The 15,359-nt window shown below is 32.9% G+C and overlaps 1 protein-coding gene across 2 annotated transcripts in view; it reads left to right on the top strand.

The window, feature by feature from the left end:
* Positions 1 to 15,359, top strand: part of CSMD1 (CUB and Sushi multiple domains 1) — a 1,075,408-nt gene that overhangs the window by 937,233 nt on the left and 122,816 nt on the right. For both annotated transcript variants that reach the window (XM_054629077.2, XM_077174973.1), the window contains exons 38-40: positions 5,884 to 6,002; positions 9,698 to 9,767; positions 11,755 to 11,871. In XM_054629077.2, the coding sequence (XP_054485052.2) occupies positions 5,884 to 6,002; positions 9,698 to 9,767; positions 11,755 to 11,871 (306 nt within the window). The remainder of the gene's footprint in view (positions 1 to 5,883; positions 6,003 to 9,697; positions 9,768 to 11,754; positions 11,872 to 15,359) is intronic.

The raw sequence follows: 15,359 nt of genomic DNA on the forward strand, positions 1-15,359 counted from the left end.
ATTTAGAAGATATAAATGCTATAAACATGCCTGAGTTTGGATCAGTATGTAGGGAAAACTTTACTTCAGTAAGATATATTTAGTTTGCTATCATTTGATCACATATATTCCACACTGTTTATTGTTTTGAAGTAACTTCATAGAAATTCATAAATACTTCATGCAAGCTTCAGCCACTGATGAAAGCTTATTCAAATCGTAAATATTTCAAGATAATTTAAATGTTTGAATAAGAATAGCTCCATTTCTTGAAACATTTTCTTCCTTTTAACAATGTCCTTCTCTTGCCCTGTCCATTTGCAGGTTTTTTTCTATGTACGTCTTTATTTTCATGGGAAGGATCTGGACAGTCTGCTCCTGCAAACCTAAATCTATGTCTAATCTAGGCAGTGCATAGGTTTCCTTTGTAGCCTTCAAGAACACACAAGTCTTAAGGCAAATAATATGACAAACTTTGTCATTTACTTTAGGATGGTTTTGTGTTAGACATTAAGAATGTAAAAGTTCATTTGCTCAAGTTAAGTGGTCTACTGAATTTGTATGCTATGGTCAGATTGATGACATAGATTTTTTTTTTCCCTTTGTTTCATTGTTATTGGGGTTTTTTTTGCTCTTTTATTTGTTTGGGTTTTGGTTTTCTTTTGTTTTTCAAGTCAGATATACAAACTCATATTAAAATAAATAATTGGTTAGTGCCTTAGAAAAATTTCCTTGTAGTCACAACAGAATTGTAAGTATTGTTGAGGGTTACTATGTGGTTTCCTGTTATTTCACAAGGGCTGTAGGTTTTTAAACTGGTTGCATCAACCTGTGGTTAACAAAGCAGTAAAATATGCAACAGTTTACTCTAGAAAAGATGAGAATTAATCATTTAACTAATCCTTCATATGCATGTGCTAGAATCAATACCAAACATAATTATTTTCCCTACCACCAGCAAGTCCAATCAGAGGGTTTTGTTGCGTTCCTAATACGTACAACAGTAGGAAGAATAAATATCCCTTTTATTTGATTTAATTACTTTTAATCTAATGAATGAAGGAATCAACTATCTAAATGTTTTTTTCTGGAAATGTGACTGTTTAATTCCTCTGCATTTGTGACCACCAATCTTTTAAGCTTGGTCTTAAAACCTCATGTGTTTATTCAGTGGTAGTTTAAATGTTTTCCTTAATATTCAAACAAATGAAAAAATAAAGTCTGGAAATAATTGCTTTTCTCCGCATGCTGCTTGAACTTCTCAGTTAAAGTCATGTTTGTTTGAGTAAAAACTGAATATATGCTGAATATTGATATATAGGTTTAGGCCACCTTTTTAAGTGCCTATAACTATCTATCTATCTATCTGTCCATCTATCTATCTATCTAATCCATCTCTCCAAATTTAGGGGTTAGAATTAAATTTTTCAGTAAAAATGTTATTTTATGTAAACAATATTTTTGTAGTGTCATCCATCTCTATTAACCTGAAGTAGGATGGATGGCACAGGTCAGCATCACTCATTTTGTGAGCTTTTAGTTTACTGCTATACCAAGAGTATGGACTATGTATGAGAACATAATCTTACTTTTAACCAGCATCTCCTTTTCTGAAGCCACTCTATCATGTCCTTTCAAGTGTTGAAGGTTCTTGGCAGCTGAAATAAAGGATTCGCTAGTAAGGGAACTAGAGAGCAATTGACTGTCTTTTGTAGTAGTTCTCTATCATGAAGATATCTAATAATTTAAAAGATAAAAATCAGACTAGCAGAGAAGAAAATATTTTCTTCCAAGTAGCATATTATATTTCAGAGGTCCAGTTTAAGATCTTTCATGCAATTTGGATTTTAATGTAGCTCTTCAGTGCAAGTCTTTTCTGTTTCCCCATGTTAAAGCAGGTGTGAATCATAAACATGCCATTTTTAATTTAGCAGGTCCTGATCCTGTCAGTATATCTGTGCAACTCACTAGATGTTGACAACAATCTGACCTCTCTGCAGTAACTCATTGAGATAAAGACATTTTCTAGGCTAGTGTCTGAAGCATGAAGTTTTGAAAGGGACAGCTTGGATTTTGATATACACCATCATCAAAATGGAAAGAGCAATTCACTCCAGCTTGATGTTTGTGATATAGTAAAGCATAATATGTTCTCGTTAGCTGCATAGTGTGGAAGGAATTGAAAAAAGAAAGCCTGATGACTTTTGGTCCAGCTGTCAAGACATTCTTGTGCTGTCCAGTTCTCAGCTTTCTAAAATGGACACTAATGGGCATTCACATTGTCAGATATGCCAGCAAGGATTTTCTTTCTGCCAGCAGTGGCAGTGATGTCTGGACAGAATTTGAGGTAATTGTAGGCATGGATATAATTATGTAAGTAAAGCATATTTGTCTTATGCCACAGCAGAGTCAAGAAAGTGTTTAGCAAACAGTAAGTGGAAGAAGGTCAGGGAGAGGGTTATCACTCTTGACATTGATGTGTTCTATTTTGTACTGCATAGCAGAAGCTGAGCTCTGAAAAGTATGCACTTAAGAAATACTTGCTCCTTTTTTGATTGCTTGGACTTGACATTTAACATGTTTTCCCTGTATTAGTGACTGTTCACATACAACCTAGTTTAATAATGTATTTCCGAGTCTCTGAATATTTAAGATTCCAAGTTTGTCCTCAGATACCAGAATTTGTTTGCTTTCTCTCAAGCATTCTTTTGATGTTTGGACCTGTTCTAACTAAATTAATTTTCAAACTACACTGGGCTAGTATTATGGAATGGTTAGAATAACAGAGATTTGAGGATTCAGAATAGTATTTGATTCTGCTTTCAACTTTCTCTTGCTTTTGGGTTAGTAATATTGCTTCTTAAGATCAGGTATATCAAAAGAAGTCAAAGTGTTTTATGACATTCTGATAGAATATTCTATAATTTGCATCATTTTTCAGACCAAAGAAGTAGTCTATACAAAATGTTTTGAAAAGTATAAGCAGCTAGCAGAAAAAAAGTTTTTAACCTAATTATTAGAATCTGTTAAATATAAATACACAGTATATATCATAATCTCACTTAGATAGAAATTTAATTTGAAGGTTTTTGTTTGATCATAGTCTGTTTAAATTCTGTATGCTATTCGACCAATGATGGATATAACAAGCACATTATTAGTGTTGCTATGCATCCACTGTTACAGCTGTTTCTGTAACTCAGAAAAATATGTAAAAGTAACTTTATTCATACAGATCCAAGCCAGTTACTCTCAATATACAGGAATGCTGAGTTCCAAAATACAAATTTCTTGATGACAGGAAGTGAACCTTAAATTTATATTCACAGAATTCAGCAAGTACATAGATATCTGTAAGCAATTTAGTCACTGTATCTTTGTAAGGTGCTTATTTATTTAATAACAGTTATCTTGGAGAAGATCTTTTTAAATTTTATTTTCTATTCAAGAGTGAGAAGGGTGAGAAAATGCAGAAATAAGCATTGATTTTCTTCAGTTGCATCTGAACACTGGATTTGCAAATTAGTGAACAGCAGTCTGTATATGGTAATTTGAATTACTGAGATGAGGCATTACACTTCACTTAATGCTGAAACAATTTGTGTGAATGCATATCACAGCTATTTAGTACCTATACTCAAACTTTCCAGATGCAAATACTTTTATGATATTGTGGAATACAGACTGATTGACCAAAAGAATAATACTAGTTAACCTGCAGCAAAACCCAAACCATTGAAGTTAATGACAATATCTCCATGATTATTTGGAACATTACAATTCCACATAGTGACCACACAGGAGATTCCTAGTGGCCATGGAAAGTCACCATAACATCATTTGAAAGTTGATTCTATTGGAAGAATATAAAAATTTGTAAATTCTACGATAGAAATTTCTGAAAATCTTTAAAACACATTTAGATATTTTCCTAAATTATAAATTCCAGTACACAAAATAACTGCTTCAGGGAGGTCCCATTATTTGCAACTATTAAATTATTCTTTATTTGATAATTTGAAAATTTTTTGTTTGATACCTCTTGCATAATTTGTTATGAAGCCTATACTTCATACCTTGATGGTTTTCACTCAGAATTAGAATGGCTTGACATTATCTGCATTCCTGAAGAAAGTGAAATGTAGGAAAACTCAAGGGCACAGGACTAACAAGGAACATTCAGGACCATAGAACTTAATTTCAGGAAAGAAAAAAATTGGCACAGCAATCACAATTTCCTGTGAAAGTATAAAAGCTATTTCAGACTTCCCTGTGCTTTATTAGGAAAAATATATTTACTCCAGCTAAAACTTGAAAAAGAGTGGAATTGTGTGAAATTTTTATTTGTGCATTTAATATTTGTAAGGCATTTATATTTGAGTGATGAAAAGTACATACATAATGGTTTATGGCATAAAGTTAAAACCATGTCTGTATGAAAATGTGCGATCAACATTACCTGTAAGAAAATTGTATTTCCCTAGAAAGGCTAGGGTCTCAGTGAATAATATCAGATATTGTTTCATGACGAAGTATCTGGATGACAGACTAACATGTCACATATCAGAATAAAGTCAAATATAATGCAATTTCTGTACTAACACAGTCCAGTTGCACGTACTGTCACCAAACAGGTTAGATTTCATAGGAAGATATTGAGAGTAGTAGTCAGGGGTTTTTTTTCCACACAACTGAATTGAAGGATGCACAGGATCTCATTCAGCAAAGTATCATGTTTCTCTGCTCTTTATGGAATTTTGTGCTAATCAACTCTCAAAATATCTTCTCACTCATTGTGGAAATTCCATTCTTGGCTTCTATAAATCATATTTTCATAAAACATGAAAAACTACATAATGATGTTTCAGGAGTAATTTTCTCAAATAAATATTTAACAATTAAAATTGTATTTTAGACTGATATTTGACTTCATAAAAGGTTTTTCACATAAAAGAAATGATATTCTGTTATCAGACCATGAACTTACAAATTTATTCTTCTGGTCCTTGTGTTTGCAACAAAAATCTTAAAAGCACAGAATTACTTAATCTAATCTCCCGTTTGTCGACTGTCTTGTTCATTTGGAGTATTTTCACTTAGTTGGAAAAGCTGATATTTAATTTTCAGTAGTGTTGACTAGAAAACTCCTTAGCACACAAGACAAAACAATGATACGCACTTGACAAAAAGCAGAATTTTTTACTTTAGATTGCCAAATTAGGTGAACAAATTTAAGAAATTACTAAGAAATTATGGAGAATCTTTGTTAAACTAATCTTTTGTGTTCTCACACCTGGCTTAAAAACAAGTAAGAACAGACTATCCAGTGACACCTATGCAAAGATTTAGTTTTGGGTTAAAGTACTAAATTTCAATGTCTAAATGTCTTTATAGTCCATGGAGTTGCCTGAAAATAAGGAACCACCAATAAATTCTGCTCATTTAGAGAAAGATGGAAATTCTGCTCATTTAGAAAAGATGGAATATGCATAAAGAGAATATGCATAAAGTGTATTCCATCTTTCTCTCTCCACTTCCTTCAGAAGGATAAGAAAGGACTAAAAAACCCCAGTAAAACAAAATGAGCAAACAAATAAAACCCAGGATTTTTAAAAAATTAAAATCATAAAACTGTGTAGTGTGTCATAGCAATGTGACCTGGTAATTGGTCATAGTGTATAATCTTTGTGCTTCAGCCATACCACTCGTATTCTGTAGAACAGTTGTGAAAACTTCTGTGTTTTAAACAAAATTTCAGTTTATTGTTGAAGTTAACTCTTAATTAATGTTTTCTTAAATACCCATCATTGTGTGGAAATAATTCATTGAGGCAGAGAATATCAGTGAAGACCTGCTGTCCACTTATCTATGTTTTTTTTCAATCTTTGTCTTTACTTTTTCTAGCTGTAGGTCTTGCTGCCTGTCCAGAACCAGTAATTCCTAGCAATGGGATCAAATCAGGAGATAGATATATGGTGAATGATGTTTTGTCATTTCAGTGTGAGCCAGGATATACATTACAGGTATTTCTTTCTTTTTTTCTTTGAATAATACACTGTGGAATGATTGCCAAGAATAAAATGCCAAGAGACCTGTCCAAAACATATTCTAATGAAGAGTCTGTAGTGTGTACATAGAGATGATTTAGGTGGAGCCTATGTGAGTGCTCCCAAATTGTAAAGCTACAAACGTGTGGCATTTCTGTCCTTCAGTAAATCTGGGCTGGGAAATTTTGTCTTAGATCATCAACATACCATTGAACAGTAAAGGCCATCAAAATGGGAATTGAAATAACATGAAGAAAATGTTTTCTCTAGAAAATTTTTATAGTACTATACTATAGAGTGCAGTGTTTTTTTCCTTTTGGGGGATTTATTCATATAATTGCCAAGAGCTGTTTGTTTAGTTCCTCATTTCTGTGATCCTGATCACTGCTTCTGAGCTGTTATGACTGAAATATATTTAGGTAAGCATCTGATTTATGGCTAAGCTTCTAGCAGTGATTTGACAGGAAATAAGAAAACTAAGCCTATACTGATGGTTTCCTATGGAGATGGGAAATGATCTCCATATAACACAATTAATTTAATATAAAAACCAGCCATCTAATCTCAATCAGCTGTTTACATTTTTATTGTGACACTGGAGATAATCAGCCATACTCCTCCAAGGACTGATTCATACAAAGATTTCATGTTTGAACAGGAACTTTACTCTTAAAGTATCGTTCTTCATCAGTAATATCAAAAGGTTAACACAGGTATCAAACTTGAAACTGCTTAGATTTATTGGAGTGACCTCTACTTGTATTGCCCATCATATTGCAGATTCTTTTATCCCTACCTTTTTTAACTTTTAGAAATATCTAAATCTTGCATATTGAAAAAGGGCATCATTATTCAGTTTTTAATTACATTGATTAGAAATGGATACATGCTCAAGATACAGCATCATCAAATATTCTGTCTATACTTAAAATAGTAGTGGTGAAACATTGATGTGGAGTGATAACAGTAGAATAGGAATACTTCAGAAGTGGTTGGAATAAATATAGGAAAGCTTTTGAAGATAGACATTGTCAGCCCTGGCTTGATGTTTTGGATCTACTCTTACTTAGAAAAACAATCAGAATGCAAGTTCATAAATACAGTATTATTATAAATAATGATGCATTTTTGAAGAAGAGAGCTGCACACAAAAAAACTCTCATCTGTATTAAAGCTAAATTTCAATACACTGTGTATATCACTATCACAAAACCATATAATGTCTTTTGTCTATAGGCAGGTCTTATCTGTAGCCCTCTCATATGACTAAATGGACTTTTTCTATATACTTACAGGGATTCTATTATTAAATACTTTCTTAACATTTCATAGAATATTGTTCCTTAACTGTATATATTCCGACTGTAAACCTCTTTTTCAATACATCTAAAATTTTAATACTAGCTGTGGAAGCTGACATATGTAAAACCTAGTTTCATGAGCTTGTTCAAAGTGTAAAACAAAGATCTTCAATATCCAAATTCAATAGAAAAGAGTTTGAATCTTTTGAAAATATTGATGAAAATTGCTATGCTGTATGGACTCTGTTGTAAGAAAGTGCATACATATCTATATATATAGCATGGTAGTCCAACAGGACAAGTAAAATAGGACCCAAATTAAAGAGGAATAATAATGAAAATAGTGTTCTATAAGGCACACTATGTTTTCTATTCAACAAATATAGACCAGCATAACTTTTTATAATTTTTTTTCTCTTTAGCTGTGAGTTTATCCTCAATCTTTAGAGAACATATTCACAGCTAGCAATAACAATCAGCTGTGGATTAGTTTATAATTGAGACTTACCAGAAAAGTCATAGAGCTCAAACTACTACCTGGAGATGCATAAGAAACGTAATTGCTAGCTGTAGGATTAAGTGTCTCCCCACAGGAGGGAACTTTAAAAGACTGAAATCAGAGTGTGCTCTTGTTGGAAAGAGGCTTGAAGCTAGAGGAATCATTTAATTTTGTTTTTCAAAAGATCCTTTATAGGTTATTTTATGTTTTTCCTGACTGTGGTAGTTAAATTTTGTCTTCCTCCTTAACTCACATCAGAGGCATGCAATCACAGAAAACTAGAAACATCAGAGGCATGCAATCACAGAAAACTAGAAAAAGAGAATAAAATAAAACAATGCAATCTTGGAAGACTAAAAAGAGGAAGCGAAACAGGGAATATTGCATTAATTAAATTATTCAAAACCTCATACATTTTGCAAGTAACTAAGATGACACAGTAAGTGCATGCACTTCTTTTCCTTTAAAAATGTAGCTTTTAAGAAAAAGATTTTTATTGAATTATCAATTTGGAGTGTTTTTAGAAGAAAAAGACTAATTTAGTTTTCATTATTTTAGTGAAAACTGATCCTTTTTTCCTTCCAAGTAATTTTCTTCATGTGTTTCAGTTTGGCTTTCAGAACGTGATTGCCTAAATATACTTAACTAAATGATTAATTAAAGGAGTTTTATTCCATGCAGTTCTATATGAACTTTATTCAAGGTAGAGTGTAAACATTCCAAATGGTGTGGAAGAAATGTCATCAAATGGATTTTCGTTTGCTGCAGTTTAGCTATTCATTCTTTTTCTTGTTTTTATGAGATTATGATTGCTATGGACAAATAATGTTTAAATAAATATTCATATTATATTGATAAGATGTGCTGCCTTCCAAAATTTTAGACTCATAATACACCTGATCAAAATAAGCTAGGGATGTTAAGTGACTAGCATGAGTTTGTATATCCAAATGATCAAAACAGAAACTAAACCTTATTCTCAGTCCTGTGTCTCAATCTTTGTATCAGTTGCTCTCACTCCGGCCAATTTATTCAGCTTTTGCATTTCAGCAGCAGAATGCATAACCTGAGTATCTCAAAGGACAGAATTGACAAAAAACAAGACTTTTTCTGCTACTGTTAATAGTTTGAACTGTTCCTAGGGAGAACAAAGATAGGAGCATTTTGGTCCTAGACAGTCCCCCTGAGGTATGTGGGATTAGACTGTGCAAGTTACAGCCATGTCTTGATTTACTTCCTGCCATCACATGAGTCTGCTTGGTTCCTGTGATTTTTCTTAAAAATAGACAGAGTAGATGAAACATGACAGCTATATAAAGAGGCACTTGTATTTCTACAGCTGTCTGCCAAGATGTTGCATGGATGCAGTGGGTCATGTTGTGAGGCCATGTGAGAGGTCAAGGCCTGCTGCTATTTGTTGGTGGCAGTCTTGGCATGGTCCACATTGAACATCTGTAGTAAGTAGATGAGGAACAAATTCCTCTCTGTGTCTGTAGTAATCATGCAGAGCAATGGTTGATTCACTACAAGTTGCAGCATAAAACTCAACCATTATGCTTGCACTGTAGATGGAGCACACTGGAATTGAAACAGGCAGTGAACTTATCAGATGAGAGCACGTAGCTGCTTCTACTTTTAAGAAACTTTCAAGTTACCAGAGGAAAGATGTTTTAGAACATTTATCCAATAAAAAAATAACATAAAACCTGAACTGTTTGAAAATAGAGTTTAATTCAAGAAATTATTATGTAGTTGGCTGAAATAAGAATATACACTGATTCGATTATCCAGGAGGTACTGTGTAGCTCTGTCTTTCAGGAAAGTTCCATAAATGAGTATTTGTAATCTGATTTTTTGCCCTTTGCGAACAGGGCCGTTCTCATATTTCTTGTATGCCAGGAACAGTTCGACGCTGGAACTATCCATCTCCTCTCTGCATTGGTATGGAAACCCGTTTTCAGTTTTCTGACCATCAATCACACGAAACTCCTGACCTTGTCATGCCCATTGTTCCTCAACTTAATTCTGCTTCATTCAAAACTTTTTTGAGTTTTCATTTGTATCTATGAAATATGGGAAAAAAGATAATATTTTTGTCTATAAATGGTTAAATACTATTTTTAAAAAATATTATGAGAGTGGGCAAAGGAGGAAACCCATATGTTAACCATTGTTTCAGTTTTCCTGAATAATCTGCTTTGAATCAGGCTGAATCTTCTTCATGGTGTTAAGAGATTCTTTTGCAGCGTGCTCAGATTGGAAAACTTAGGCAGTTCCTGAAGAGCACCTAGAAGATTTCCTAAAGAAGCAGGCAGTGGAGAGCAGCTCTGAAGCCAAACCTTCAGGAGTGGTGGAGTGAAAAGGAATTTCAGGGATCCAGAAAAGACTGGCTCTTTTCATCTGAGAATGCTGTTAAATTATGCTGAGTTGAAAAGTAAAGCTAAAAAGCATTTTCCTCTTAGTACATTTAGACCTTAGCCAAACAGATCTGAGTTTTCTGTGTATAGAAAATAATCTTCTGCAGTACTTTTTCTTGATTAGACAGAATTTAAGAGAGTCAAGATTCTTCTGTATTTTGGTATCCTTATTTCAAGAAAAAACAGGAAGTGAGGAGTGAGAAGCACAGGTCCATCATAATGTACTGTCACTTTAGCTTTGAAATACATTCTTCAGTGAATGCTTTTAATTTTAATACTCAATCATCAAAAGCTGTTCCTATTAGTTTCATATCTAAGAGGAACACAAAATATTGGGATGACAACACTGTTCAACACTAATGTGAAATAGATTCCTTGTCAAGTTGAAACCATGCATTATTTTGTATTGCCAACTTCTACAGAAGGAGTCAATTTTGATTGATACAAAGGTAGTACATTTTCTTCCAATCAGTTTAAGAAATGAAAAATGTATTCAAGGATGGGTGTTTTGGATTTTGGACACTTCTGTTGTTTCTTTTCTTTTCATGGTAACCTTATGTTTCACCTTGCATACCTTATGTTTCCTTCTTGAAAACATTGAGTTTAAAACATAACCCTCCTTCTTCTCTCACCTCTAACACTTAAAATATTGATTTTTATAGAATGCAAGCCAAAATCAGTACAATTATTACAACAGACAGTATCACAGTATCACAGTTGTGTTATCAGATCATGTGTCCATGTAATGCCTGGCATGAAGACTCACAGGCCTTAAAGTAATGATTCCTCAAATAATAAATATAAATTGCAATATTCTGATTTGATTTCTTGAAGTTATTCTTACTTCATTTTAGTGTCCTAGCATATGTGCAAACTTAGCCAATTTATTGCAGGATGCTTCATGTATTTATGTCTTAGCTTTATATCATCCTAAATGATGCAAATGGGTTTTCAATTTCCAAATATATGAATTTGCTGAATAGAAGCATAACAATAGAAAGCAAAGAATTATTCTGTTATGCAGCAAGACTATATTATTTCTGAATTAAAGCAAAAACTGTGGTAGGGTTTTGTTTTTTTCCCTTGCTTATTTTTAAATGCAAGTGTATTTTTGGTTATATTGAGTAATAGATTTGTTGCTGCATCATCATTTGGGATCATAATTCAGTTTAATTCCAGATTTGTTTATCTGATTGTGAAACATATCTCAACATAGCACCAGACCTTTTTAACGTTAATTGCCAAGGTGAGACAATGGGTTGCCTGGTCTATATGTGCAACTAGACATTTGTAGTTATATTACACTGAACATATCACCTCAAGTAAAGATTTTGCACTAAATTGCATCCTTTTATTTTCCTCCTTCATGAGGAGTGTTTTGACTAAGATAAATTTTACTGCTTTTGGGTCATGGGAACAAAATGAAAAATCCATTTTGAATTAAGCATATTTCAAATACTAAAAAATAATATTAATAAAAGATACTGTGATTTTCTTTTTGTTTCTAATAGCTAAATGTGGTGGAACACTGACAAACATGGCTGGGGTGATCCTGAGCCCAGGTTTTCCTGGAAATTACCCTAGTAACTTAGATTGTACATGGAAAATTTTATTGCCTATTGGATATGGTAAGTAAACTTACGTTGGATTATTTGTGATTATTTGTAACCATGAGATTTAAATAAATATATATATATTTATATATATATAAATAAAATATTATATTATTATAAATATTTTACTTCCAATATGAAGTAGATTTTATCCAGTGGATGTATTGTGACCCCTTCCATAATTATTTGCTAGATTTGAAATGAAAATGGCTGGCAATTTTAAAATGTGTCTTTGCCAGAGCAACTTATTTACTCAGCCTGTCTCAAAAACTGATTTCAAAGTAAATGAGATCTGTGGCATGAAGATATATCAGATGAAATAAATATTTTGACTTCTAAATTAAATAATAGTCTTTCATTCTCCAAGTGACCTTTAAAATAGTTTTTTATATTCTATAAAAATAGACAAAACCTCACTTCTAGAACTATGAATTTGGTTAAAAGCATTCTCAAACTGTATTCCAAATCCTAGATTATAGTTTCCAACTAAGAATCTTTCTAGGTTTATATTAAAACTGTTGTAATACAAAAAATGTCATCACAAATAAGTAATAACTATGGTGAAAAGGTAATAATATATAATAAGGTATCTGTAAGTTCATGTACAAAACACAGTCTTCTATCATTATCAGAACTGAAGGAAGAATAAGTATTCTTGCTGTGAAACTTCATGTCCCATACTGTAAATTCAATGCCAATGCTCAGTAAGAAAAATAATTCTAAAAAATCATTACTAAATTTACTATCCCTATTTGAGGAAATTAGTTTATTTTCCATATTCTCCTTTTGAATTCATAAGAGGGATTTTTGTAGTGAGATGTACTGCTTTCATAGTATTTTACTAAGTTTATCTGTAAGAAATACTTCGCTGCTGTTTAGAATAGTGCCCTTTATCAGTGAATACCTGGTAAAACTGAGCCATCATAATTATGGATAGCCTTAGTAGCCTTAGATATCCTTATAGATGTAGGAGAACCACGGGCAGAACATCCTTCACTAGTTTGGACATTCTCCAGCTACATTTGTGGGAAATATAAATTATAAGCAATGTCATCCTAATTAGGTAATTACAATACTGCCTTTGAAAAATAGTCCTTCATACGTCTCAGAGTTGCTCTTTTTCTGTAAGCTTTTCCATGTAGAAAATGTTTCATTAATTAATTGCACAGGAGCATCTTGTATCCTGTTATTACTTCTCTCACTTCTCTGAAAGTCTCTGGTGATGGTAATTCTATAAATAGAAAAGACAATAGTTTTGTTTAGTAAGGGTTTTAACACATACAAGGTGTTTATAGCACGATCTATCATTGCCTTTAAAAATACTACAAAGGACGTTTTTTACCACCAAATTCCATCAGTGATATTTTTCCCCAAGTATTTGTTACATAATTCACATATAATATCCTTACATCAGGTTTAAAAATTGTAATTGATGTGATCTTTCCCAAATTACTTCTGCTTGGATATTATTTTAATTAGAAGTATAAGTTCGTCTACTGAAAAGCTATTTGTTTACATATATTCTATTGTTTCAAAAAAACCTGTGTGCTTAAACAAATAATAAAATTGTGGGAGCTAATAGTGCCCCAAATATAGTGCTCTCTTCATTACATGGAAACATATGTCATGTAAAAAGAACACACTACTAAAATCCAAATATTTTAAAATAGAAAATATATATTTTTCAAGTGAGTTGTTGTGATTTTATAATGATCTTTTGTCGCTGTGAATTATTTAACATTTATAAAAACAGTTACCTCAGCTTGGAATTTTCATTATTCAGAGTACATTCAAGTGAGAGAGGAAATGCTGTTGAGATTCAAGCAGAAAGTAATATAGTTTGACCAGATAATGATTTATTTTCTGTAGCAATCAGTTTTATTCCATGTAATTTTATGTAAGAAATTGTTTAGTGTAGAAAAATTCTTCTGTGACATATCAAATTGACATTTACAAATTGTATAAACTTGGATTCAAGGCTTGTTGGGACACATACAGTGTGTTCTCTAATTGAAATTAGCACATTTGAAACTGCTTTAGGTAGTCTTTTTTTTTTATTATTACCTTTAAACCTACTTTTATACTTTTAAAACACAAAGCTGTTCTATACTGAATATATACAACTATACATAAAAATTCCTTCTCAGAAATTAAATTAGAATTCAATTTTAAAGGTACTCCATGGCTCACCAGAGAATAATTCATAACAGTAGATTACTTCTATTCAAATACATAAACAATGTTTGGGCTCTATGCAAGTATGCCAGATTTGATTATCTGCTTGTCACTTTTGCAATTTAGGTATAATATTGAGTAGCTGCTCAATTCTTTATAATTTCTATGGTGCTGACATCCAGTCTCTGTTGGGAATCACTAGCCACTGATATTGAAGTCAAGATGTTTCCGGGCTGCTTGATGCCCTACCTCATCTCAAATCCTGAGGGCATTGCAAAATTAGTGACTCCATTCAAGTTAGACTAGACATATCAAATTTCATACAGAGATGGCTGATATTATTTCATACAGAGATGACTCTGATATGTTTGGTGTGTACCTCTCTATTGATGGCACTGTATAAAGTGGTGTTATTCAGCAGTTGAAATATTACTTTTCATAATTCTCACTTTGCACAGGTCAGAGAAGGCACTAGAACTAAATATCCCATACTTTTACAAGTCTTCCATAAAACCCAGTTTATTTGGTAGCTTATTTAATTTCTCTTGTCAAAAAAAAACCCCTTTTTTATACCATTGATTCAATCTTAAACCACAGAGGTGAAGAAATCAGCTATAAACAAGACAGAGTGCATTACCCTGGTAATCTATTACCCTGGTAATTAATCTATAATGTTCTCTTATGCAATGAAGAATATGTCTCTACTGCTAAGTAAGAATGTCAAGCAGAGTTAAGGCATTGACTGTTTTCACACTCCTTTGCTGGCTCATTCAGTAATTCTGTTTTATTATATTATAGCTGGTTCTTCATAGTCTACCAGAGCAAAGTTGGGCCCAAAAAAGTGCAGTTGCAAGTTACTTGGCACTAGGTCTCCAAACCAGGGATTCATCCTTCATTTCTGTTTTGATATGATACATATGCATGGTTCAAGACTGTATTTCAAGTCCTTAGTCCACAGGAAATAGTGCCAGAATTTCAAAATGGCTCTTCCCATGATATTATGCTTATACTTCCAACTGTTCTGCATGTTTTGAATACTGAAAAGTCTTGTTCAAGCACCTGATTCCTGGAGAGGGTCTGTGGTAAATTGTCTAAAGTCCCTGCCTCCAATCTGGAGTTCAGTGCATCTTATAATGCTGCATATGGGGTAAAATATCTCCAAAGACACACTGGCCCAAGCTAGAGGGAAAAGGAGACAAAGGTGACCCAGAGCAGGAAAAATGAGGTAGAGTAGATAGCTGGAACTAGACAGGTAAACTTCTGCCTCAGAAAATTCGCTCTGTAAGTAACCTAGCTGATCCTGAGCCTCTGGGAGAGGCCTTGGCCCA

The sequence above is a fragment of the Agelaius phoeniceus genome, chromosome 3 (genome assembly GCF_051311805.1).
Source record: "Agelaius phoeniceus isolate bAgePho1 chromosome 3, bAgePho1.hap1, whole genome shotgun sequence".
Taxonomy (NCBI): Eukaryota; Metazoa; Chordata; class Aves; order Passeriformes; family Icteridae; genus Agelaius; species Agelaius phoeniceus.